The 23,651-nt window shown below is 44.9% G+C and overlaps 1 protein-coding gene across 1 annotated transcript in view; it reads right to left on the bottom strand.

Annotated features, from left to right (window-relative positions):
• The window catches only part of GASK1A (golgi associated kinase 1A), a 45,405-nt gene extending 25,233 nt beyond the window's left edge, over positions 1–20,172 (bottom strand). Inside the window, exons 1-6 of the mRNA XM_043967478.1 lie at positions 20,026–20,172; positions 18,507–18,611; positions 16,712–16,887; positions 10,985–11,040; positions 10,177–10,245; positions 9,932–10,026 (exon numbers count right to left, since the gene is read on the bottom strand). Of these exons, the coding sequence (XP_043823413.1) occupies positions 9,932–10,026; positions 10,177–10,245; positions 10,985–11,040; positions 16,712–16,887; positions 18,507–18,611; positions 20,026–20,172 (648 nt within the window). The remainder of the gene's footprint in view (positions 1–9,931; positions 10,027–10,176; positions 10,246–10,984; positions 11,041–16,711; positions 16,888–18,506; positions 18,612–20,025) is intronic.
• Positions 20,173–23,651: the final 3,479 nt, after the last annotated feature.

Below are 23,651 nucleotides of genomic sequence, written 5' to 3'. Positions count from 1 at the left end.
AGCACAGATTTGTTGCCTAGGGTCCTCCTGGTTTATCATGCTGCCCCATCCCACCTGCACCCCGCCCCCTCCCAAAGCCTGGATCTGTCCCTTTGCCATCAGCTCCAATATCTCTCTTGCAAAAACTCCTCCTTGCCTTTATCAGGTTTCCAAGAGACGGCTTGGAACCGAAGCTTGGCAGGACACAGGAAACCGTGCCCAGCTTTGCAGTGGAACAAATGCCCCAGATGGATAGTTTCATGGAGCTGTCCAGGAGACTGTCCTTGAAGCCCAGCCTCTGAGAGCCACCAAATGCAGCAGCTCATTTGTTAAAGTCCAAGCCCTGGTGGCATGTGGGGGAGGGCTGTGGCAAGCTCGGACCTGCTGATCATTTATTCATGCTCCACAAATAATTACTAAGTGCCTACCATGGATCAGGCACTGCAGGGGAGAGAAAATCATGGAAACAAAATCTGAGAGTCAGAAGGACCCAGCTGCCATCCAGTCCAATGCACAGACCATAGGTGAGGAATGGTCATCAAGCCTCCAAGGAGAGGGAATCCATGTGCCAAACACGGTGCTAAATGCTAGGGATACAAAGAAAGGCAAAAGCCTGGCCCCTGCCCTCAGGAAGCATGCATTCTAATGGGAGAGACTATATGCCTCTAACCAGTTATAGACAAGATCGATGCAGTGTATGGAAGGGAAGGTGATCTGAAACAAGAACAAGGCATTGCGCTCTGGAATAGCTCTGATGGTCAGGAAGTTCTTCCTAATCTCAATCTTAAATTTGTCCCATTGTAACTTCATTCTGTCCCCACAGAGTTCTTGGGGTCTTCCTGAGAAGTGGAAGTGGTTTTCTAGTACTATAGCTTGAAAGCTCCCACTAGTGTACTTCCCTCCGTGATTATCAAGTGATATCAATTAGTCAGCCAAGGTGAATTAGGTTTTAAATTTAATTTAGGTATTTCTCATAATATTATAATTGATCTCTCTCAAAAGTCTGATACACTCTCTCCTACCAGCACATGCAGAGCCCAGGTTCCAAATTTTCTCATGAACTATTTGTGCCTGACCTGTGGCGGAGCCTTCCAAGCTCATATTGGTCTGAACAGTCACATTAGAACACACTGTACCTTGACCCCAACATAGTGCTGTCATTTTGGTCCTCTTCAAGCATAAAGGACAACAAGCACAGAGTCCAGGAGCAAATGGGCTAAAGCTTAGAGAGTATTCATTGCCAAGGGGTAGCTCACATCTTTTCATATCATATTTCATATAATAACTTATCAATTATTTGGCTAGTGTCCTCAAGATGTTCCTCCTGGGTCTGGGATCACTTTTTGCTTGGTTCCTTGTAAATCCTCGAATCTGCCCTTTTCATTTTATCTCTGGCTCCCCTTGCAGACATTGTCCTCAACCATCGCCATCCTGAAGACACTGCAAATGTACTGATGAAAAAGTGTGAATCCTTCAGTACTCTGAAGTTCACAAGGTCCTCCTCCAGCCAATGGGGTTGGAAGGAGAAGGAAATGAAAGAAACAGAGGCTGAGGCACTTACTCCCTTCCCATAAGGTCATTTCTTCTATGGAATCCCCAAAACTCTTAGGGGACAGAATAAAGTTACAATGAGGCAAATTGAAGCTGGAGGCTTCTACCACTAAGCAGTAGACACTTGAATCCCTGGGTTCCAAACTGGCTTGCTATTTTATAAAATATCCATAGGGGCAATCAAATCTCATCAACCAATTTGAACATCCTTCCTGTGCAACATCACCCCATTCAGCCAATGGTTTTCAAGAACATCTAAATTAATTGAGGACTTTTCCCACACTCAATCTACAGCCTTTGAGTGATTAATTGAACAGAGAAGTATTCTCCCTCACTTAAAACAGCAAAGTCTAGTATCTTAATATTTACTTTAAGTGGGGGTGGAGGAGATTTGATAGTTCGACTCCATTGGACCCAGTTCTTACAAGTGGTCCCTAGTGATAGTCTACTGATTTTCTATATAAAGCGGCCACTCTCTATAGATGATCAGGACACACTTTCAGATCCAGACAGGTTTCAGAAATTTGTTTGGGTTCTTTAGGTGTCAGTTTGCTCAAAACTTTGTCATAACTCACCTTCACAAGCCCTTCCGATTATAAAGAAAATTCCATGTAGAACACCTCCACCTAAAGCCTTCAGGAAATACATTTTGCCATCCTGATGGTTCCTATGTTTGTAAAATGTTAGTGTTTATCTCTTTGCAATGTGCTCTGCTCTTGGACTCATACCCATTTAGTTGCATGTTCTTTCTATACAGTGGATCAATCACCCATTGTCTCTTCAACAAGACCCTTTCATCTCATCACCCTCCAGAAATGGAATGTTGAAATCTAAAACTAATGGAGGAATGAGGACATGCAGAAAAGCTTGTTTCTTTTTTTTCCCAAAAAGAATTAAAAAAAGAAAATACAGTTCCAAGTTGGATCCATCTCCTGGATTCTCAAAGACTTGTATCCCACTGGGGAAAAATAAATCAACTTTTTTTAAAGAACAAACTTCTCTGATCATCTTTGCAGCTATGCTTGGTTTCCAACAACCCGAGGAATGTTGGCAGCTCTGTGAACTACATAAAGAGAAAGGCTTCAAAATGGCAACGAGCAGACTTTCTGACCTGCTTTGCACAGTCTCCCTAGGGACATTCTTGAGAAAGAACAAGCTGATAGATAACATTGGCAAAATACCCTCTGAATAGAAGTAGTTAATGGAATCTTTACTTAAGGAGAGGCATGGGAAATGAAGGAAAGAAAGGGAAGGTGACATTGGCAAGTCAAGGCAATAGCTCAACAGATAGAACAAAGTCTATTGTTTTTGCCTCTTTTTGCATCTAATGCGCATTCCAATTGAGCAGAAGCCCCCAAAGCCACCCATTTCAACACTCTACATGCCATCTCGTCTTCTCTGCTGTGCTCTACACAACAGTGCTCAGTTCAACCTACCAGACATCTATTAAAAAGATAACAATCATAATTATATAACATTGTAAGGTTTGTGAAGGTCTTTATGAACATTCTTTTATTTTATCCTCATACAAATAGACTCTGCCCTCAAAGAGGTTCTGTTTTGCTAGGGGATACATACACCATGTGCCCAACTGAGTAAATATTTCAAGGGAAGATCAAGCATAAACAATGGGGATAGATCTTCCCAGAGGAGGTAGCAATTGAGCAATTGAGCTGGATTCTAAAAGGCAGAGATGGGGAAGGAGGTGAAATGGTGTTTGCATGTTCACAGATGATGGAGCTAAAATGCCAAGTTAGGAGAATAGCTCACAGAACATTTGGGTTGAAATAAAACGTGCTTACAAGGGAGTCACATGATTCAAAGATAGACTAGGATGGTGGCATTAGACTACTGAGGCTCTTGAACACCAGGCTGAGGAATTTGTATCTTACTTTGTATCTCACTTTATTCTCACAGAGTAAGCCCCTGACCTCAAGAAGGAGAATGGAGTCTAAAAAAGAGCGCCCCTAACTTGGACTCCATGAACTTGGTTTTATTTAAATATTTTGATAACTATTTCAGTAGAATTGGTTTTCTTTATAATCCCATTGCTATGCATTTAAGAACATGGTTCTGGAAGAGGCCTGTAGGTTTTACCAGACTTCACAAGGGACCCACAACACAAAAAAGCTAAGAAGCCCTGGTTCAAGAAGACTGAAAATATAGGAAGGGGGAGATCATGAAAAAATGTAAATGCTGAACAGACAAGATTGTTGATAATTGACTCTAGGGGCAATGGCAAGCCCTGGAAGTTTATTGAGGGGTGTGTGTGTGTGTGTGTGTGTGTGTGTGTGTGTGTGTGTGTATCTTTCCAGGGGAAGGATCTAGCAGATTGGGGGGGACCAGGAAAGGCTTGAGGAATCCAGGTCTTCCTGGTTTGGAGGCCAGCTTTCTATTGGCTCCACCCCCACTCATTGCCTGCTATCTTCAATAATATTATTCCTGTTTCTCCTGTGCTTCCATCTGCCCTTTCCCTCACTTTGCTAGCTTCATTTTAAATGGCCACCTGTAGGCTGCTTGGTGTAGTCTGTCCAGATCCAGGCTGGCTCAGGGGTCTATGAGGCCACAGGGGGTTTTCTATCCTACTTTCTAACTCACTCAAGGTTTGGACAAATTGGAACAAATGAGGAGCCTCCTAAAGGGCTAGATAAAAACCTCAAGTGACCATCCCCTGTGGAACCTCATTAACAGCCCAAGGGCTGGGAAGTGAGGAGCTGGCATCAGGACTAGTGAAGACACAAGAGAGGACAAAGGCAGCCATCACCCCGAATCCTGCGGGAGCTTCTAAGCAGAGAAAGCCTGTGGAGGGAGATGACCAGTGTGGCTTTGTCTTTGCCGACCACATCTTGTTTGGACCCAGGCTGGGCTCACCTCCCTCCCACTTGGGCGGGCAATCCAAGCCACTTGTCACCAAAACAACCACGAGTCCAGGATCTGCTTCTCATCTCTCCCTATGGAGGGAGCCAAGCATTCCTTCCCTTTGCCATCATCACCATCTATTTCAAGAGTAAGAAAGAACTTCCCTCTCACTGACTCTGGCCAGGCTATTGTCCACTTTCATAAACGTCAAGGAGAAAGGAGAACATTTAAGCAAAGGAAGAGGATGATTGCTTACCAGCCCGGGCTTTGTCTTCCTAAGCCTCCTCCATCAGGCCAGGCTTAAAAGGTTTCTATATGAGGCCTGAGGCCCCCCTGGAAGAATAGCTCACATTTTTACTGCACTTTATGGATTCAAAGCACTTGCCCTGAAGCAGGAAAATCTAAATTCAAATCCAGCCACACTTACTAGTTGTGTGATTCTGGGTAAGTCGCTGAACCCCTGTCTGCCTCAGTTTCCTCATCTGTCAAATGGAGATAACAGCATCTGCCTCACAGGGTTATTGTGAGGATCAAATAAGATAATACAGTTATCCCTTCCACATCTTGGGGGTTAGGGGCAATCTAGAAAATCTGCATAAAAATTTTGGCCCTCTCTTTGCCCCAGAGAAGAAGTCTGATTTTTTTCTTTTTCATTTATGGGGTGTTTACAGTACCTTATTATAAAATTTGGATTGATATTATACAATACTATACATATCTTTTATGCATTTCTGAGTTTTTAAACTTTTTCTATGTAGTCTTCTGGCCTTCACATGTCGTCTGCAGCTTCTGCAAACCCCTCTCCTCATTTCCCATTTAATTCCTTATACCAACCCACGATATATCAAAACCTTGATGGGGAAAGTCACAACATGAAAGGGATTATTGTATTTGTAAAGTACTTTGCAAACCTTAAGGTACTATGTAAATGCTAGCTGTTTATTATTATTATTATTACCACCATTACTGAAACTACCATTATTCCTATTTTATAGATGAGGACACTAAGTCTCAGCAGGGTTCAACAACTTGACCGTGGTCATAGTGCTAGCAAGGAGCTGAGCTGGGACTGGACATCAATCCTTCTGGTACAACACATGGCCCAGGACTTTAGTATTTGTCTACTGTCCCATAGTAAATTGGTAGAAGCAGCAGGACACTCACCAAAGATTTACAAGCATTAGTCTCATAAATCATTCTCTTTAGCTGGCATTCCCTTCCCCCCACCTCAGGCTTTCCCCTGGAAACCTCTGCATTTGACTCATTTTGTCCTCATCCAGATTTCACCTAGGAATATCAGAATATGCAGCTCATTACAAAGCCTTAAAGATGTGGGTAAAAAGGGTCTTCAGCTCCTATGCAAGCACCCAAGCTAACAACACATATTGACTATAGGACAGTCTTTCACTACATGAAGAGAAGGGAAAACAACAGCCTAAGAACAATAAAAAAAATAATTCTCCCTCCAGTGAGTACCATCTACCTTGCAAGCATGTAACATAGTTCCTCCAGACATGTAGCAGTCGCTGGGGTATGCTGGAGCCAGCTTGAACCAGCTCAAACTGATTGTTAGGCTTTCAGTGTATTCAGAAATTGGCTTGATTTATTGATTTGCTGATTGTCTAGACTTAAGAAAATGATGGGGAAAATGTTACTAATACAGATTAATTGTCCATTGTGTTGGCTGTGCTTGTTTTTTCAGGAGAGGTGATTTTTAAACATTCACCAGAACATACTTGAGCAATGCCCTGTAGATCATATTCACCTTGAAAGGGAGATAACTTTGGGGATGCTACAGAAACAGCCCACCACTCTCCAATGAGCTCCTCACCACCCCAGGGACCTATACCGCTCCCCAGATTTATAGTACCATCCTAAGGCCTTAGGAGCAGCTCCAGCTCTAATACCAATGAGTGTGATATGTTCAGGACTACTTTGCCAGCATACTGAGTGCATCTGAAATGTGTCTGAGGCCCAGCACATCCTCAGCCCTGAAGGATTCTTGCAGTTGTACAGTCTAGCCATGAATAATGCACTACCCCAACCCCACCAGGGCACCTGATGGGTAAGAAAAAGCTACATGGCCACAAGATATCACCAGTGATATGAATAAGAAGCAGTGTAAACAAGACCATTGAGGGCACAGTGGGCTGGAAGAAGAGGCTGACCAGTCCTCTAGAGCAAGGGGTAATAAATGGATAGGCTGAGTGATGTTGTGGAGCCTGGAAAATGTCCAGAGAACCGGAAGAAGGCCCTTGTGGAGGACTTTGGGGAAGGCATGGACACAAATTGCAAAGCATAAGGCATGTGTGAGTTGAGATTTCCACAGGTAGGGAGGTGCATATACCAAGGAAATCATAGGTACATTGAGAGAATAGATTGGTCACTGGAAGGAGCCCCAGATTTGGAATGGGGACCCATGATTCAAATTATGACTGTCATTGACTATGTGAATGACATTGAAGGGGGCACTTAGGTGGCACAGAGGATAGAGCACTGACCCTGAAGTTAGGAGGACCTGAGTTCAAATCTGACCTCAGACACATATGAGCCGTGTGACCCTGGCTAAGTTACTTAACCCCATTTGCCTCAAACATCTGAGGCCATCTCCAGTTGTCCTGATGTATATCTTGCCACTGGACCCTGATGGCTCTGGAAGAAAGAGTGAGGCTGGTGACCTTGCACAGCCTTCCCTCACTTAAATCCTATTCATTGCAAGTCACGACGTCACCCCCATGTCATGGTCCTCTTTGAGAACAAAGAACAAACGACAACAACATGACATTGAACATGTCACTGAACTACCTTGATTTCTTCATCAGTAAAATGATTGGGCTGGTCTAGATGTCCCCATGGGTCCCTTCCCACTCTCAGTCTAAGATCCTGTGACCTCTATGGGCCTGGAAGGTTAATGAAGATTCTGAGAAAAGAGATGAGGAGAAAAGACATCCCACATTTGGGTAACTTGTCTTTGCCTGGGTCTCTCTGCAAATGGATCAGGTGATGCCACCTCTGGCCCTGTCACCTCAGAGGACCGGTGAGCTACAGCAAAGGAGGCTGGTATCAAGTGACGCCCTCCAGAGCCCAACCCTGATCCAGTGACCAAACGCCCGCCCTCTCAGCGTCTCCACTCAGCAAACACCATGGCCAGCAGCTTTCCCCACCCTGCTTCCACAGACACTGCCCCCCCCCCAGGCCAGGACAGAGATTGAGTTACCGAGGGAGTGTTGGGGGAGGGCCAAGCCAGGTGGGGTCTGATCAAAAAAGTCCTTGAAAATTGGCCCTTGGGATTTGTTAAACAAAGCCTGCCCTGAAAGCTCAAGAGGGAGAAGGAGATGGGAGTTTTCTCCAGCAGGATGTCTGGGGGCAGGGGGGTGGGGGGCGGGGCAGCCTGAGAGCTCAAGGCTTGATGGAAACAACTGGGCAAATGGCCTGTCCCAGGCAGGTGACCAGAGACAGAAGAATGAAATAGAAACCCCGGTAGTGGGGCCCAGGAGGGCTGGAGCTATAAGACCTAAGTAGTGGTAGGGGGACTCCCTAGCCATGCACCCCAAAATCACTTTGTGAGCCTACGAAGGAGGAGAGGGGGAGCAGAGGGAAGAAATGAGTTGCATTCTTTTTTTTTTTGCAGGGCAATGAGGGTTAAGTGACTTGCCCAGGGTCACACAGCTAGTAAGAGTCCAGTGTTTGAGGCTGGATTTGAACTCAGGTCTTCCTGAATCCAGGGCCAGTGCTTTATCCACTGTGCCACCTAGTCGCCTCCAATGAGTTGCATTTTTACAGAAAACATGACCCTGAAACAAGCAAGGCAGAAAGTAGGGGAGAAAGAAACCTAAGCATTGCATCCAAAGACCCCAGATCTAGAGCTATAAGGGACCTCAGTGGCCATTTGGCTCAACCTCCCAGTTTACAGATGGAGAAACTGAGGCACAGGGAAGTCAAAGGGACCTCAGAGGCCATCTGGGGTAATGCTGCAATCATCCACATTTTATAGAGAAGGGAACTAAGTCAAGGGGAGAAGTGACTTGTCCCAGGTCACATGAAGAATAAAAGAACCCAGATTCAAAGCCAGTAAGGGAAAGAAATGGAAAAGTCAGAGAGGAGGGAAGAGTAGAGATGACCTTTTGCCTCCTAGAAAATTCACATATGAGGAGAAGGCAGGGGAGGAGAGGGACTCACTACCTTTCCTCTGAGGATCACAGAATATTTATTGCAGAGAATCCTCAAAGACTACAAGGGGCAGAGTAGATCAGAGTGTCCAACTTGGAGCCATGGAGACCTGAATTCGAATCCTCATTCAGATACTTACTAGCTGTGTGCCCCTGAACAAATCCCTTGACCACCCTGTTCCTCAGCTTCTTCATCTATAAAATATGGATTTGAGGGGCAGCTAGATGGCGCAGTGGATAGAGCACTGGCTCTGGAGTCAGGAGGACCCGAGTTCAAATCTGGCCTCAGACACTTAACACTTACTAGCTGTGTGACCCTGGGCAAGTCACTTAACCCCAATTGCCTCACTAGAAAAAAAAAAATATGGATTTGAACCCAACTCAATCCAGTTCTCTCTAAGGTCTTTTCAACTGTAACTTTCTGGGATTTCTATGCTACTTACGTGCCCTGGATAGTGTTTAATACAACAAGAGAATTCAGAAATTGTAGATACTGAAAACTCAGGTCTTCCTGACCCAGGTGCAGAATTCTCTGTACACAGCCACACACAGGGACAGGGCTATCACCACATAGGAAGCCTGGGAAATTCTCACAGTGCCAGCCTGCTTGGTCAAGTTCTCTAGGGTAGAAAACTACTCTGTTCCCTGGCTGATCCTGCAGCATGCTGGGTAGAGTCTTAGCCTTGGAAACAGAAAAACCTGGGTTCAGATCCTGCCTCCAACACTTAGCTGATGCATGACCCTGAACACTAAACTGTTCTCAGCCTCAGTTTCTCCATCTGTAAAAGAATAATAGCAACTACCCCCCAAGGGTTCCTATAAGAATCAAGTGAGATAATAATGTGTATTGAGCACTTTGCAAACCATAAAAGTATTATCTATCTCTGTATCAATTCATCTATCTACACATCTATCTATCCATACATCTACTCATATATCCATCCATCCATCCATCCATTTATCTATCTATCTATCTATCTACTGGTCATCACTGAGTTATTACTGGCATTATCTGATCCCACAGGCCACAGGCACAGGGCAAATGCAAACAGACCAGTTAGTTGATGGGGTAGAGCCCCCCATCTCCCACACAACCAGAAAGCCCCCTCTAATCCCAGTACAACATTACTGGCCTAATTCGAAGGGCCTGGAAGTCAGCTACTGTTTTGCTGCCTTTGGTGTTGCTTTTTACATTCTGAAGGTCTACTTTCCTCCACAGCTCTGCCTGGGAAGCTTTGTGTTCATGAATAATAAGCAATGCCCAGGATCTCTCTCCCTTTGCTCATGCTCGCTGAGGGATGAGCAAGCCCAGAGAACACACTGAGCAGATCTCCCCAACAAAGGGTCCTTTTTCCTTTGTCCTCCCACCTTACTTCCCCCTTCTCAGAGGCCAGCAGGTACCCCGTCTGGAAGGATGTGGCTGCATGATTCAGGCGGCACCGTGATTTAAAAAGAGATGGCCGCCCATCTGTTATCGGGTTATGTGAGAGGCAGCAGGGGCAGCAGACTATGCTTCCATTGATCTGTTATCAGGCAGGATGGTGTTCCACCCGGGAATAGCCAGAGCCATCCCAATACCCTTCTCATGGACCTGCTCAGGGACCCAGGTCTTAGTTACCTCCACAGGGGTGAATGTGCTGAGGAGAGGGGCTGCCAAGACTGAGAACCACGTCCAGAGTCTGTGATTCTGGCAAGGAAGGAGAAAGACCCGAGCTTCATAATCCTCTCAGGATAAGTAAAAAGTAAAATCAGAGAAAGAGAGAAAACTGCTACCTGGAACAAATATATGTATCAAAGGTGGCTCTGTGGATAGAGCACTGGGCTGGGAGTCAGGAATACTTGAGATTAAATTCTGCCCCAGACACTTACAAACTGCATGAACCCTGACTCGCCATTTAGCCCCTGCCTCAGTTTCCACAACTGCAAAATTGGGATAATAACACCTGACTCTCATGGTTGTTATGAGGATGAAATGAGATATAACATGTACAGCATATAGCACTTAATGCACTATATAAATGTTATTATTATATACACATTTGCATTTAATTCTTAGTCTGGAAATGTTCTTCCCTCCTTTAGGTGGAAAGGTAGGGGACTATGGGTATGAAATGTTGCATATACTGTCAGGCACGGGACCTGTCAATTGATTTTGCTTAATTGGTGTTTTTTTCTTTCATAACAAGGGAGCCAGATCGCAGGAAAGGGGATATTAAAATAAACATGACATAGATGTAACAGGAATTGAATGTCATGGAGCATGTCAGGAATCAGATCTTTGGAGTTCTCAAGTATGACACTGAGATGCCCACGAGGAAGGGAAGGGAAGGGAAGGAGGGAGAGAAACAGGGAGGAAACAAACAAACAAATGAAGGAACAAAGGAGGAAAGGAAGGCAGGCAGGCTTACTCTGATGCTTCAGTTTACCTTGGGCTCCTGAAATGCTATACAAGTAGAACACAAGTTGGCCCTCTGGGAAGGCTCTGAGTATAAGGCACAGGGGCCATGGATACACTGATCCCCTCAGCAGCCAGCCCTGGGTAATGAATCTTTTGGCCATGGCAACTCCAACAACCCCTGCCCCCCCACACATGTCCTTAAACTGGTGTGACTCCCTTCTCCATCTGCAGGGAGTGGGGCAGACTAGAGGGGAAAGGAGGCAGAGCACTAAGAACTGCATCTACAAACATTCACCTCACTGTTGCTTCTCTACAATGGGAGCTCTCTCTCTCTCCCTCTCACACATAATTTCATTTCTGATATTTGGGAAGGGAGACTACCACCAGCATTTAGATTTTCCCACAGAGCCCTGGAGCCCCACAGAACATAGCTCTGGTACAATGGCACAATTCTTTTCTGGGAATCCAGGGTCATTTCAGAATTGCCACCACACACTCTGCCATCGGCCCTCACCAGGCTTTGTGGTACAAGGCTTACTCAGTGTGAGGGGATGTTACAAATGGTGTGTGGTTGGGGGCAGTGGTGGGGCCTGAATTCGGGGCCTGTTACCTGCACAGAGCACCTTTGATTAGGGAGGGCTCCACAGGACAGGTAGGCTCCCAGTACAACAGAAGGGCTATTCATCCCAGTCTAGCTTTTCAGACTCAGGAGATGGCTTGGGGGTTGGGGAGGGTGGTTAAGTTAGAGAACACAAAGGGCCCCAGTGGCACAATGTGTACCCCCACACAATGGCCCTTAGGAAATTCAGGCCAATACATAATCCTGCCCGAATTCTCTTCCCCCCCCCCACCTCCGATGCCTCTTATTCCCTGCTGCTGATTCACTTTCTCATCGAACAGGCTCTGAGTGTGGCACCACTCTACTATTTCAAACCCCAAACCTTCAATGGATTCCTATTGATTCCTTTTACCAGCATTCAAGGCCTTCTATGAATTGACCTCAACTACCCTTCCATTCTTATCCCCACACATATACTACTCCCTTTCACAACCCTTATAGTTCATCCAAAAAGTACGGCACAATGGAAAGGGTACTAGATTTGGAGTCAAGAATCTTGAATTCAGGTCTTGACTCTGCTCATTACTAGCTGTGTGACCTTGGACAAATCACTTCATTGCAGCCTCAGTTTACTTATCTGTAAAATAAAGAGGTTGGACTAGATGAACTCTGAAGACCCCAGGGGACCCAATTAGTGGGGGGAAGTCATGGAGAGGCAGTTTGAGGCTTCATGCATAGAAAACTTCCCCAAGAATTTAAGCCATTCAAAAGTGGAGCAGGCTGCTTCAAGACGTAGTGAGGTGACCAGTGTTCGCTGATGTTGAATACAGAGGGTATTTCTGTAGCCATAAGACTAGCTGGCCTTTGAGGTCCTTCCCAACTTTGGGGTTCTATGGGTGCCTTGTAGATGTCCCGAATCTAATCTCCCACAGCACCTAGCACTTTGCTTTATATACACGTGGCAAAGTGGTTAGAATGTTAGGCTCAGTCAGGAAGCCCCAAGTTTGAATTTTACTTCAGATAACATCCTGGTTGGATAAGCCTGGGAAAGTCCTACTCTCCCTCAGCCTCAGTTTTCTCATCAGTAAAATGAAGATAATGCCATAATGCTACCTCAAAGTGTTATTGTAAGGATCAAATGCAATAAAATGTGAAGCGTTCTGCAAATATTGTATTATAACTAATATTTACTATATGCTAAATGTATCTTATAGTCGATAGATTTGTTGCTATTATTATTATAGCTGATACTTAATACGTGCTGAATGTATCTCATAGTCGATAGATTTAGAGCTGAAAGGGAACTTAGATGCCACCCACTCCAGTTCTCTCATTTTACAGATGAGGAAACTGAGGCTCAGCTAGGTTAAGCAATTTGCCCAGCTAACAAATGTCAGAGGCAGGACTGAACCAAAATCTTCCTGAGTCCAAGTATCCACTATGCCACGTTGCTTCTCATGGATGTTTATTTTCCAGAGCTATCCAAGCATATTAGAGAATCTGTCTCTTTAAGGGAAAAGAAAAGACTATGCCCCAGAGGCATACAAAATGAGCTTTTTCTTCCTGTTTTATTGGAGCCAGCTTAGCTGCCGTAATAGTCTATTTCCAAAGGACCCATCACCTGATACATGTCTGCACTATTTGAGAATAACCCAGTATGGGAAAATTCAAATGCACACAACAGGAAATCTGGGCATGCTTACTAAATGATCCTTCCCGGGAGCCACCTCACAGGGCTCTTTTCAAAGGGAAAGACTTTGTGTTTAATTGGCCTGTCTTCCAAGAACAAGATCTGCCCTCTTGTCAAATGCCAGCTGCCTCGCAGGCTTCCTCTGCTCCCTGGAGCCAGCCCACCTTCCCAGCCTCCTCGAGCTTGAACTCCCTCTCTGCTGCCCCTGTTGCCTGTCACACAGCCTCAGTCCAAACCAAAGCAGAACCCAGTCTGTACCAGCTGTCCTCTCCTATCCCTGTGCACCGATGCGTAGAATGAGCCTCCTTGTCAGGATGGCCCCTCATCCCTCTGCCTTCCAACCTGCCCTTGGGTACCTCGTCCTCCCCAAAGCTTTCCCTGATGCTCCCGCCCACCTTGGCCCCTCCCTTCAGGTGTATTAACTCTCCCTCCTCCTCATGTTTCTCCTGTTAGAAAACTGAGAGAAATTGCTTCCTTCTTTGTCTCTGCACCCCTGAATGCATCACATATAGTAGGTGTTAAGTAGATGATAGTAGTAGATAAATACTCACTGATTGATTTTGTCTATATCTCTCCTTTGTACAAATCTCAGCCTCCCTTGGACAAGTCATTTGTGTATGTGGTACAGGGTCTGGAGTCAGGAAGACAGCTTCCTGAGTTCAAATCCAGCCTCAGACACATGCTAGCTGTGTGACCCTGGACCAGTCACTTAACCCTGTTTTCCTCAGTTCCTCATGAGCTGGAGAAGAAAATGGCAAACCCCTCCAGTATCTTTACCAAGAAAATGCAAAATGGGGTCACAGAAACCCGGACATGATGGGAAAAAGACTCAATAACAACACGTGTTCCCTCCCACTAGCTTGTAAGCTCCCTCCAAGAGAGCAAAGCTTATGTCATACTGTTGAATTCCTAGGCATTCTTTTTACACATAAGTTAATTTGTAAATTAAGCTATTTGTAAAAAGTACTTAGCACAGTGCCTAGCACATTATATAAATAGTTATTCCCTTTACCCCTCCCCGTTAACAGAAGGTATACAGACTTTGACTTTGTAGATATTATCTCTTGTGTTCTACCCAACAGCCCAGTGAGGTAGGTACTATTGTCATGCACATTTTACTGAGGCTAAGTGGTGAGGACACTTGCCCTGGATCACACAGTTTCTAATTGTTTAAGGTGGGATTTGAATTCAGGTCTTCCTTACTCCAGGCCTTCTCTTTTAGCCACTACTGCCACTTAGTATTCCTGAAATGAATTGAATTGGGTTGAGTTGAATTAAATGGAACTGAACTGAAATGTCCCACTAGGACTTTTGGTCTGAACTCCCCTTCAGATAAGCATGGTTGTTCTCATTTGTTTTGATATTAAGGAGGCCCAAAGTTTACAAAGTTTACAGCCCTCTCTCTGGCTTCTTCTACTTAACACCTGGACTATGTCAGTGTTCACCAACTTCGGGCCACAGAGTTACTTCAAGGGGCCCACAGATCCAAACACAAGTCCACAAAGCAGCAAACATCCCCCCTCTAGTCTACCCCAGAACAAATGATACATCTAACACATCAATGGGACCAGAGGTGTGGGGTTGGAAGGACACTGAGGCACCTTTGGGGCCCAATTCTCTCATTTCCTAGATGAGAATCCATAGGAGCCAGAGAGACCTTAAAGACATTGTGGCCAGGGGCATGCTGGAGTTGATTGTTAAAATTTCAGCGTGAGCATTTCTACCTTGGAAATTATAACATCAAAGACTACAAATAGGGTTTGATTTATTATTTTGGTAAATCTCTGTATTTAAGAAAGCGATGGAGAATGGTAACAATGTAGATTAAACTTTAAAATGCATCATGTGTACATTTTTTTTCAGAGAGCTGATTGTTAAACATCTATCAGAATTTTTATTTCATTTTAGAATTTTAATTCTAGTCCAACTCTCCCATTTTACAGATGAGAAGAATCTCAGATGAAATAAGTGACTAGCACACACAGGGAGGAAGAAACAAAGAAAAGATCGAAGCCAAGTTCTCAAACTTCCAATCCAGCCCTTTCTCCAAGCACCATGCTGCTTTTCTCAGATGTATTTTGCAAATAATGAAATCTAAAATAATATTAGAATATTACTGATATTTTTTAAATCTACAGAAGGAAGCAAAAAAACCTCAGAAAGAATAGAATAGAATGATAGAATCAAGGAAATTTTGTAATTACTTTCTTAAATTGAATGTATACTTCCTAAAAACAATGTAATAGAAGGTCACAATTTACCATTCTCTTCCTTTGAATACTGAAATGTTTGAGTCTGTTGATAACTGAATTCACAATTTAATTTTTAAAAAATTAAATAAAAATTGTTTAAAGTGTTACTGAATTGATTCAATTCTTGTCATCCTATATTTTCTCAATTTACACATACTAAAGAATAAGTCTATTAAACTGAATACTAAAAATAGAAATGGCAACTAAAAGCTATTTTCTAATTAGTATGTCAATCAAAAAGCACATGCACAAAATCTTTTGACATCAAGAAAGGTCCTTTCACTCTAAGGGTTGGACAAGATGACCCTTAAAGACCTTCCCAACTCTGGTATCCTTTGAGTTCATGGGTGGCCACTCCTTATTTATCCTTCCTCCTTGCCTGCCTCTACATTTATCAAACAGCCCTCTCCCTGAGGAGTGGAAACTGCCAAGACAAGATATGATCCAGAGTCCACCAGGAAAGAAGAGAGAGCACTCCACCCTCATCTCTGATCCTTGAATACTGGGAATTGGATCCAGAGCCACAGCTGTGGCCCATTGGCTGAGTCTCCAAGACTCCAGTAAGCAGTTGTTCTTCCTTCTTTCCTCTATCTATAGCCCCGCTCCTCCACCTCCTTCCTCCCATGACCTCCCCAGCTCCAGCTGCCTTACCACATCATCAGAACCAAAAATCTCACAATAACAGCTGGGACCATCTCATGGATGATGGATAGTGCCGGGACACCAAGCTCTACTCCTTCCCCCCCCCACCCCTTCCCCGCCCCACCCCATCCCCAGTCTCATTCCCCTCACTACCACCCCTCCTCCAAGATTTTTAAATCTGAGAAGCTTAGCTGCCCATGGGAAGGCCCAAGTCATAGGGTGAGAGGATCACAGATCCTCAGAGACCACCAAATCCAACATCCTTACTTTACAGATGGGGAAACTGAGGCCCAGGGAGGTTTCATAAATTGCCCAAGGATACACAGGGAGTGTCAGAGACAAGATTTGAATCTGGCATAGCAGGAATATGCCCTTCACCTTGAGCTTCTGCAGACCCCTCCCAGAGAGAAGAGGTCCCATCCCTCAAGCCACAAGTGTCTCCCAGTTCCTGCCCCGACTAAGTGCAAGATTAAGCAAGGAGGGCTGCCCCAGGGCACTGCTAGGTTTTTTCCATTGAACCCTCCTCTGAGGCTAAACCAGACAGCTGAGTCATGGGGTCATGTCCGACATGCTGCCAACCCAACTGTGACATCAAAAGAGTCCACATCGCACCTTCTTCTAGGCTCAGAAGCTTGGGCTGGTTCTGCCTTGTCGGGGTAGCCCCTGGTAGGAATGGACCCCAAGGCTACCCATGCTGAGCCACCTTCAGTAAAGAGCCCGAGGTAGCCTGGTCTGTGCTGCTTCTGGAACCTTGTCATGTGAACCAAGAACTGAGCCAAGGACTGAACCTGATGGATCCACAATGGTCCATTAGGCGAACACAGGGAAAAGCAGTGTTTTAGAGAGCTTAGGAGGCCCACCAGGAGGTCAGCTAGCTGGTCTCTTTTTTTTCCTCTCTCATCCACCTCTCTTGAGGCCGGTTGCTGGCAGGACTAAATAGCTCTTTAAAATCTGTTGCTCCTATATTTGTCACAAAGGTTTTGCTATTCCTTTCTTTCCCAATGGAAGAGGAAGAGTGAAGGGAGGATAGAGATGAAGAAGGAAAGAAAGGGGGGAAGGAAGAAAGGAAGGGAGGAAGAGAAGGAAGGAGGGAAGGAAGGAAGGAGGGAGGAGTTCTCTTTCTTTAAAAATGCAGAAGACAGAAGGAAGGCCATAAAGAAGCCCAGCTGAGCCCAGGCAGCTTTGAAAGCTACAGGTTGAATTTATGATGTACTTGAAAACCAAGTAACACCAACAGAGGTCTGTGGTTCCCTGTAGAGCCCTCCTTTTCTGCTCTGCTGTGTTTATGGAAATATCCATTTTATTTGGTGTTTGTCAAATTCAGAATAAAAATAAATTAGAAAAGAAAAATCTGCTGCCTCTGTCTTCAAAAGTCCATTAGAATTTCCAAGACACTCCCCCTTTAATTCTTGGTTGCTATGGCTCCTTTCCACAAAGAGTGCAGGGAACTAGAGTAGAAAACAAGGCCAAGAAATGGGTCTGAAACAATATATGTCAAGTGTCTTATGCTATGCAAATAATGCTATGTAAATGTTAACTAATATTAATCTTTCATGAAATCTATCCTAAATGCACGCCACGCTTTTGCCACATTGAGGCTCATAGGCAGTGAGGTACAGTGGTTAGAGCATTGCATTTAGAATTAGAATGACTCAGGTTCAAATTCCACCCTTAACAGGGTGACCTTGGGCAAGTGCCTTGACCCCTCTCAGCTTCAGTTTCCTTCTCTGCGAAATAGAGATGTTAATACCTATAGGATTTACCTCATAGGTTTAATCGTAGAATGAAAGGAGACCATGGCTGTATAACATTCCACAAACCTCACAGTAGTTATTACTAACAGGAAAACAGTAAGATGAGGCCAAGAAGACCCCGGTGCCCCTAACACAGACTGGTCATGGGAACTGGGATCCTAGGTTTAGAGCTGGAAGGAAATTGATAAGTCTTCGAGTCTAATCCCCCCATTTTACTGAGGCACAGAAAGGTGATGGAGCTTGTCTAAAGCCATAAAGGTAGTAAGGGCTCTGGGCAATTCTCCAAGGCGATCTATATTCAGTGAGGGTGTCACACTGCACTTGGAGAGTGCCTTCCTCATCTGGGAGTTACCTATGCCTTCAAAATGACCAGCCCACCCCTCTCCCTACACACACACACACACACACACACACACACACACACACACACCCTTCTCCCAGGAACGCCATCTTCCAATCTGAGAATGCATCCCATAGTCATGGTCCTAGTGAGCCCGTGTATCCTCCGATGTTTGAAGAATTAAATCATTTGTTTATATCACTCTCGTTGTCTTGGGTGGCTAGCAGATTTCTCCCAGCTCCCAAATAGCTTCCAGGTTAGCACTTATGTAATCCAGCTCCCAGAGAGATGCCTGAACATCTAGTTGAATGACCATTTTGTTCCATTCGTGAGATGAGAGCGGTGTGAGCCCTGCTTGGTAGCCCTGACGTTCGTCAGAACCGATGGAAGCCTCTTCCTGCCAGCTTCCCACATCACCCTGGGGCCAGGGTAGACAGAGGCCAACGGCCAGGGCCAGGCTCTGCCTTAGGCAGGTCTCCTCCTCCCCACTAGTCTCTGCCTCTGTTGGCCCTGTTTTTCCATCAGGATGTGGTAGATGTGGAGTGGAAAGGAAACCTCATCGACCATCTACCATCATAGCTTTTTGGTTGGTGTCGATGCAGACTTAGAATAACATTGTTGAAAGGAACTCCCAGTATGGAAACCCTCTCCACAGACACAGATTGACGCCTAGTCCTTAGTTTACAGTCTCAGTCACCAGAAACACTGAGTACTTAAGTGACTTGCCCAAGGTCACATAGCCAGGATGTGTGAGAGGCAGCACTTGAACTCAGGTCTTCCTGAGCAAATCTTAATGAAGCTAGTAATAATACTTGCTTTAAAGTTTGCAAAGCACTTTATAAATATTATCTCATTTGGTCCTCACAACAACCCTGGGAGGAAGGTGCTGTTATTATCCCCATTTTTTGGGTGAGGAAACTGAGGCAGACAGAGATTTAGTGACTTGCCTGAGGTCACACAGCTAATAAGTAGCTGAGGCTGGATTTGAATTCAGGTCTTCTGGACTTCAGGCCCAGTGCTCTGTCCACTGAGCCACCTAACTCCCTCTGTGAGGGAGGATTCTATTGGGAAGTGAGGGGTGAGGGAGTAGACCTGTAGGAACCACTGGGGAAAATGACAGCAATATCCCAAACTGAATAACAATAAAGCATCTATTAAAAATAAAAACCAGGCAGCTAGGTGGTGCAGTGGATAGAGAACTGGTCCTAGAGTCAGGAGGACCTGAGTTCAAATCCGGTTTCAGACACTTAACACTTACTAGCTGTGTGACCTTGGGCAAGTCACTTAACCCCAATTGCCTCACTAAAAAAATTAATAAATAAAAATAAAAACCAAAGAAAGAGATACCTCATTGTAGGTCACAGAGGATGTTCCCGTGGGCAGAGTGGGAGAAACCTCAACACTTTATTTGCTGTTTGATTACATATCTTTTGTTCTGGGAGGAAGATCTTTTTCAGATTCATCTCCTGTCACCGAGGCTTTGCACAAGATGTCCAGAATACTTCCCCTCTCGTCCTCTCCTCCCTGGAAACCCTAGAAAACTTGGGGGCGGCTAGGTGGCGCAGTGGATAAAGCACCGGCCCTGGATTCAGGAGGACCTGAGTTCAAATCCGGCTTCAGACACTTAACACTTACTAGCTGTGTGACCCTGGGCAGGTCACTTAACCCCGATTGCCTCACTAAAAAAACAAACAAACGGAAACCCTAGAAAACTCGGTGCAGGTGGTGCCTCGGATGCCGGGGCCCTTCCAGTTCCCCCAGTTATTCGAGCTCTCCCCCTGCCTGAAATGGCCTTGCACTTACTCTCTAAGAGTAAGAAGAACTGGTCTTACCCAAGTCCTTTCCCCCAGGGGAATGGCAGCTCTCTGAGGGCAGAAGCTGGTTGGGGGTTGGGTCTCCAGCCCTTGCTTAGGACTTGCTGCAGTGCCTGACATGCAGTAGGCGCTTAATTCGTGCTTCCCGGGTAGAATGCAGGCCATGACCACAAAGGGCAGCTACCATCTGAATGTCCCAGACACAGAGAAACGGATCCCTGGGAAATTTTCCCAGGAATGCGCAGTCACAGACCTGGAACTGGGAAGAAACCTCCCTCATTCTACAGACCAGGAAAATGAGGCGGGGGGCGGGGGGGGGGCGTGGCGGGGGGGGCAGGGTTCTACAGCCGCGGAAGCACCAAGCAGAGCCAGCATTTAGACCGTCATCCTCTGGAGTCTGGCTTTGTATTTGGTTTTAACTTTCAAGAATCCGAGTTATGAGAGAAAAGTCTCAAACAGCAACTTTCTAAGTCCCACAAAACCACAGGGCAAACCCTGAGGAGGAGAGTGCATTGGAGATGGACAGAGAGCATTGCTCGGGTTGGGAAACAGAAGAAGAAAACGCTGGGTCTGTACCTCACGAGCCAGACGCTCTGACCTTGGCCCACCGCAGGTCGCTCTGACCCAGGGGCCGATGTCTCGGGAGAGAGCTCCAGCCCAGGACCTCTGCGGACCAGAAAACCGGGTCACTTTTTCCTAGTGAAAGAGACTTGTATATCTGCCCCTCCCTGCTTCTCCAGATCACATAAATCTCTGGAACTTGCTGGGAGTGAATATGAAAACTGCGCTTTATTCACCACTGGGCCACGTTTTACCCAGAGCCTGGATCCTAACACCGACCCCCCCCCAACCCCCTGCCCCCGTCCAGTCTGGTGTGCATCCTTACCCTAACAAACGGTCTTTTGCATTCGCCTGCTTCCTACATGGACACATGCCACCCCTCCTTCTCCTTCCCCAGCCCTGCTTAGTACTGCCTAATTCTCATTTTCTACTCGCTGTGGATTGGGGGGGGGGGAGTTTCCTTGTAAAGACAGAGGGTTTGAGAGCAGCTAGGTGGTGCAGTAGTTAAATCAGCGGCCCTGGATTCAGGAGGACTTGAGTTCAAATCTGACCTCAGACACTTGACACTTAGTAGTTGTGTGACCCTGGGCAAGTCTCTTAACCCTCATTGCCCCACCAAAAAAAAAAAAAAGACAGATGGTTTTTGCTCTTTTGAAGACAGAATCACATGCCTGTTGTCAGGGTGGTGTGAGGCATCACTGTAGCACTGATTAGCCACAGGTTAAAACCAGAAGAAACTCTTGGGGTGGGGGAGGGGACAGAATAGGAACCTCCTAATACTCAGGAACTCAAGGAGAGTAGCCTATATATATATTTTGCATTGAAAATTTATTTTATTTTATTTTTAGTTAATGGACTAAAACAAGCAATTCCATAACATATAATAGAAAGATGATTACACAAGAAACTGCAAATCTATTATGTACAACTTGCTATTCCTTTTAAATATATAATAAATTTAACATGTAAATTTTTTCTTTTCCCTTCTTTTCTTCCTTCCCCCCCAGACAGCTACCATTAGACACAAATAGATATATGTGTGTATATGCACATATATACATACGTATACACACATATAATATATTATATTACATATGTTTACACACAATATATTATATACTAGATTACATAGGTATACGCACATATATTATATATTAGATTACATATGTATACACACATATAATATATATCAGATTACATATGTATATACACATACAAATGTAAAGTTATTCTATACATACTTCTATTTATCCATTTTTTCCCTGGCTGCAGATTGCATCTTTCCTCTCATGTCCTTTTTAGTTAATTGAGTATTTATAATAATCAAAATGACTTATTTGTTCAAAGTCATTTGTAAAACAATATAGCTGTTACCATATATAATGTTTTGTTGGATCTGCTCATTTCACCCTTCATTATTTTGTGCAAGTCTTTCTATGTTTTTCTAAGATCATCAAGCTCATCATTTCTTACAGCACAGTAGTATTCCATCACAATCATATACAACTTGTTCAGCCATTCCCCAATTAATGGGCTTCCCTGCAATTTCCAGTTCTTTGCCACCACAAAGAGAGCTACTATAAACATTTTAGAACATATAGGTTCTTTTCCTTTTCCCCTAATCATCTTTGGAAACAGATGTAGTTGTGGTCTTGCTGGGTCAAAGGGTATAGGCAGTTTAATTAGTCCTTGGTCATAATTGCAGATTGCTCTCCAAAATGGTTGGATCAATTCACAATTCCACCAATAATGAATTAGTGTCCCAATTTTTCCACATCCCCTATATCTAGCCTATATTTGAGAGGTTTCTTCAACCTAGCATTAACTACTTCACAACAGCCTGTATCAAGAAGTATATGCATATGAGAGAATCTAGGAACTATAGTTGGGGAATCATGGTAGAGAAAACATTTTAGTACAGATCAACAGAGGCAGAAGCAGAAATGATATCAGCATCAGACCCCTGGACCAAAGACTCAATGATGAGACATAATGTGAAGGAGGGTGGATGGTGGAAGGTCTCAAGCTCATGCCCTGACAGCTAAAGAAACCGGACGCCTTTGACCAAGAGGACACTAAGAGGCCACGTGGTGATCGTCCTCAGATATCTGAAGGGCTGTCACATGTGGGAGAGACATTAGGCATTTTGGGCTCTGAAGGGAGGCAATGGGTACGAGCTGCAAAGGGCAATTTCAGCTTAATATGAAAGAAAACGAGCTGTCCCCAAATGCAATGAGGCCCTAGTGCTGGGGTCCTCGGGCAGAGGCTGGCTGAGTGCTTCTCTGTCTCACCTGTTATAGGTAAGAGTAGGGGCTCTGTCCTGCTTTCTGTGGGATTTGCTGGCTTCTGAGGTCCCCTGCAACACTGTGATTCTCTGATTCTGAGTTCTGTTTGCAGTGGACACCGAGCATGAAGCAAGATGAAACGTGGAGTGGGGGTGGGGAATCAAGGTCTGATGGAATATGTCCCCTTTTCTCAGCAGAATTCATGGTGGGAATTGAGGATGCTGAACGTGCCGGGCGTGTACAGACATGGCGGCCATATCAGTTGGCTTGACTTGTCTGTTTTTCTTTTTAACAAGGAAAAGTTTGAGGGTGGAGATGAAAGAGGGATGGGGTCAGAGAATGTTATTCAGGACATGTTTGAGATGTAAGAACACATGAAGTCATCAATCAAACTTTAAAAAAGGAAAAGAAAGAACACTGATCAAAAGCCCTGGGTTCAAAGTCAGTCACTAACTGTGTAGCCCCAGGCAAGTGGCTTCATCTGTCTAGGCTCCGGAGTACTGGGTATTCAGAATGCCAGCATTCCGTGGGTGCTGCGGGGACCTCGGTTTCTCCTAAGTGGAGGAGGAAAGATTTTGAAGCAGATGTTGTTTGCTTGTGGGTTGCTTCTGTTTTCCTTCTGAGGCAGATTGCTTACAATGAGCAAACATGTCTTTTCCAGGACCACACAAAATAAATAAATAAATAAAGGAATATTCCCACCTTCAGCTCCAACCTGGGCAGCTCACTTGTGGTTACACTTTCAATAACCAAGTTTGGGTGAGACTTCTCCAGGAAAAAAAACTGAAGTGAAATGGA

Source organism: Dromiciops gliroides, chromosome 5 (assembly GCF_019393635.1).
Source record: "Dromiciops gliroides isolate mDroGli1 chromosome 5, mDroGli1.pri, whole genome shotgun sequence".
In the NCBI taxonomy this organism is placed as follows: Eukaryota; Metazoa; Chordata; class Mammalia; order Microbiotheria; family Microbiotheriidae; genus Dromiciops; species Dromiciops gliroides.
This window is presented reverse-complemented; position numbering and strand designations above follow the sequence as displayed.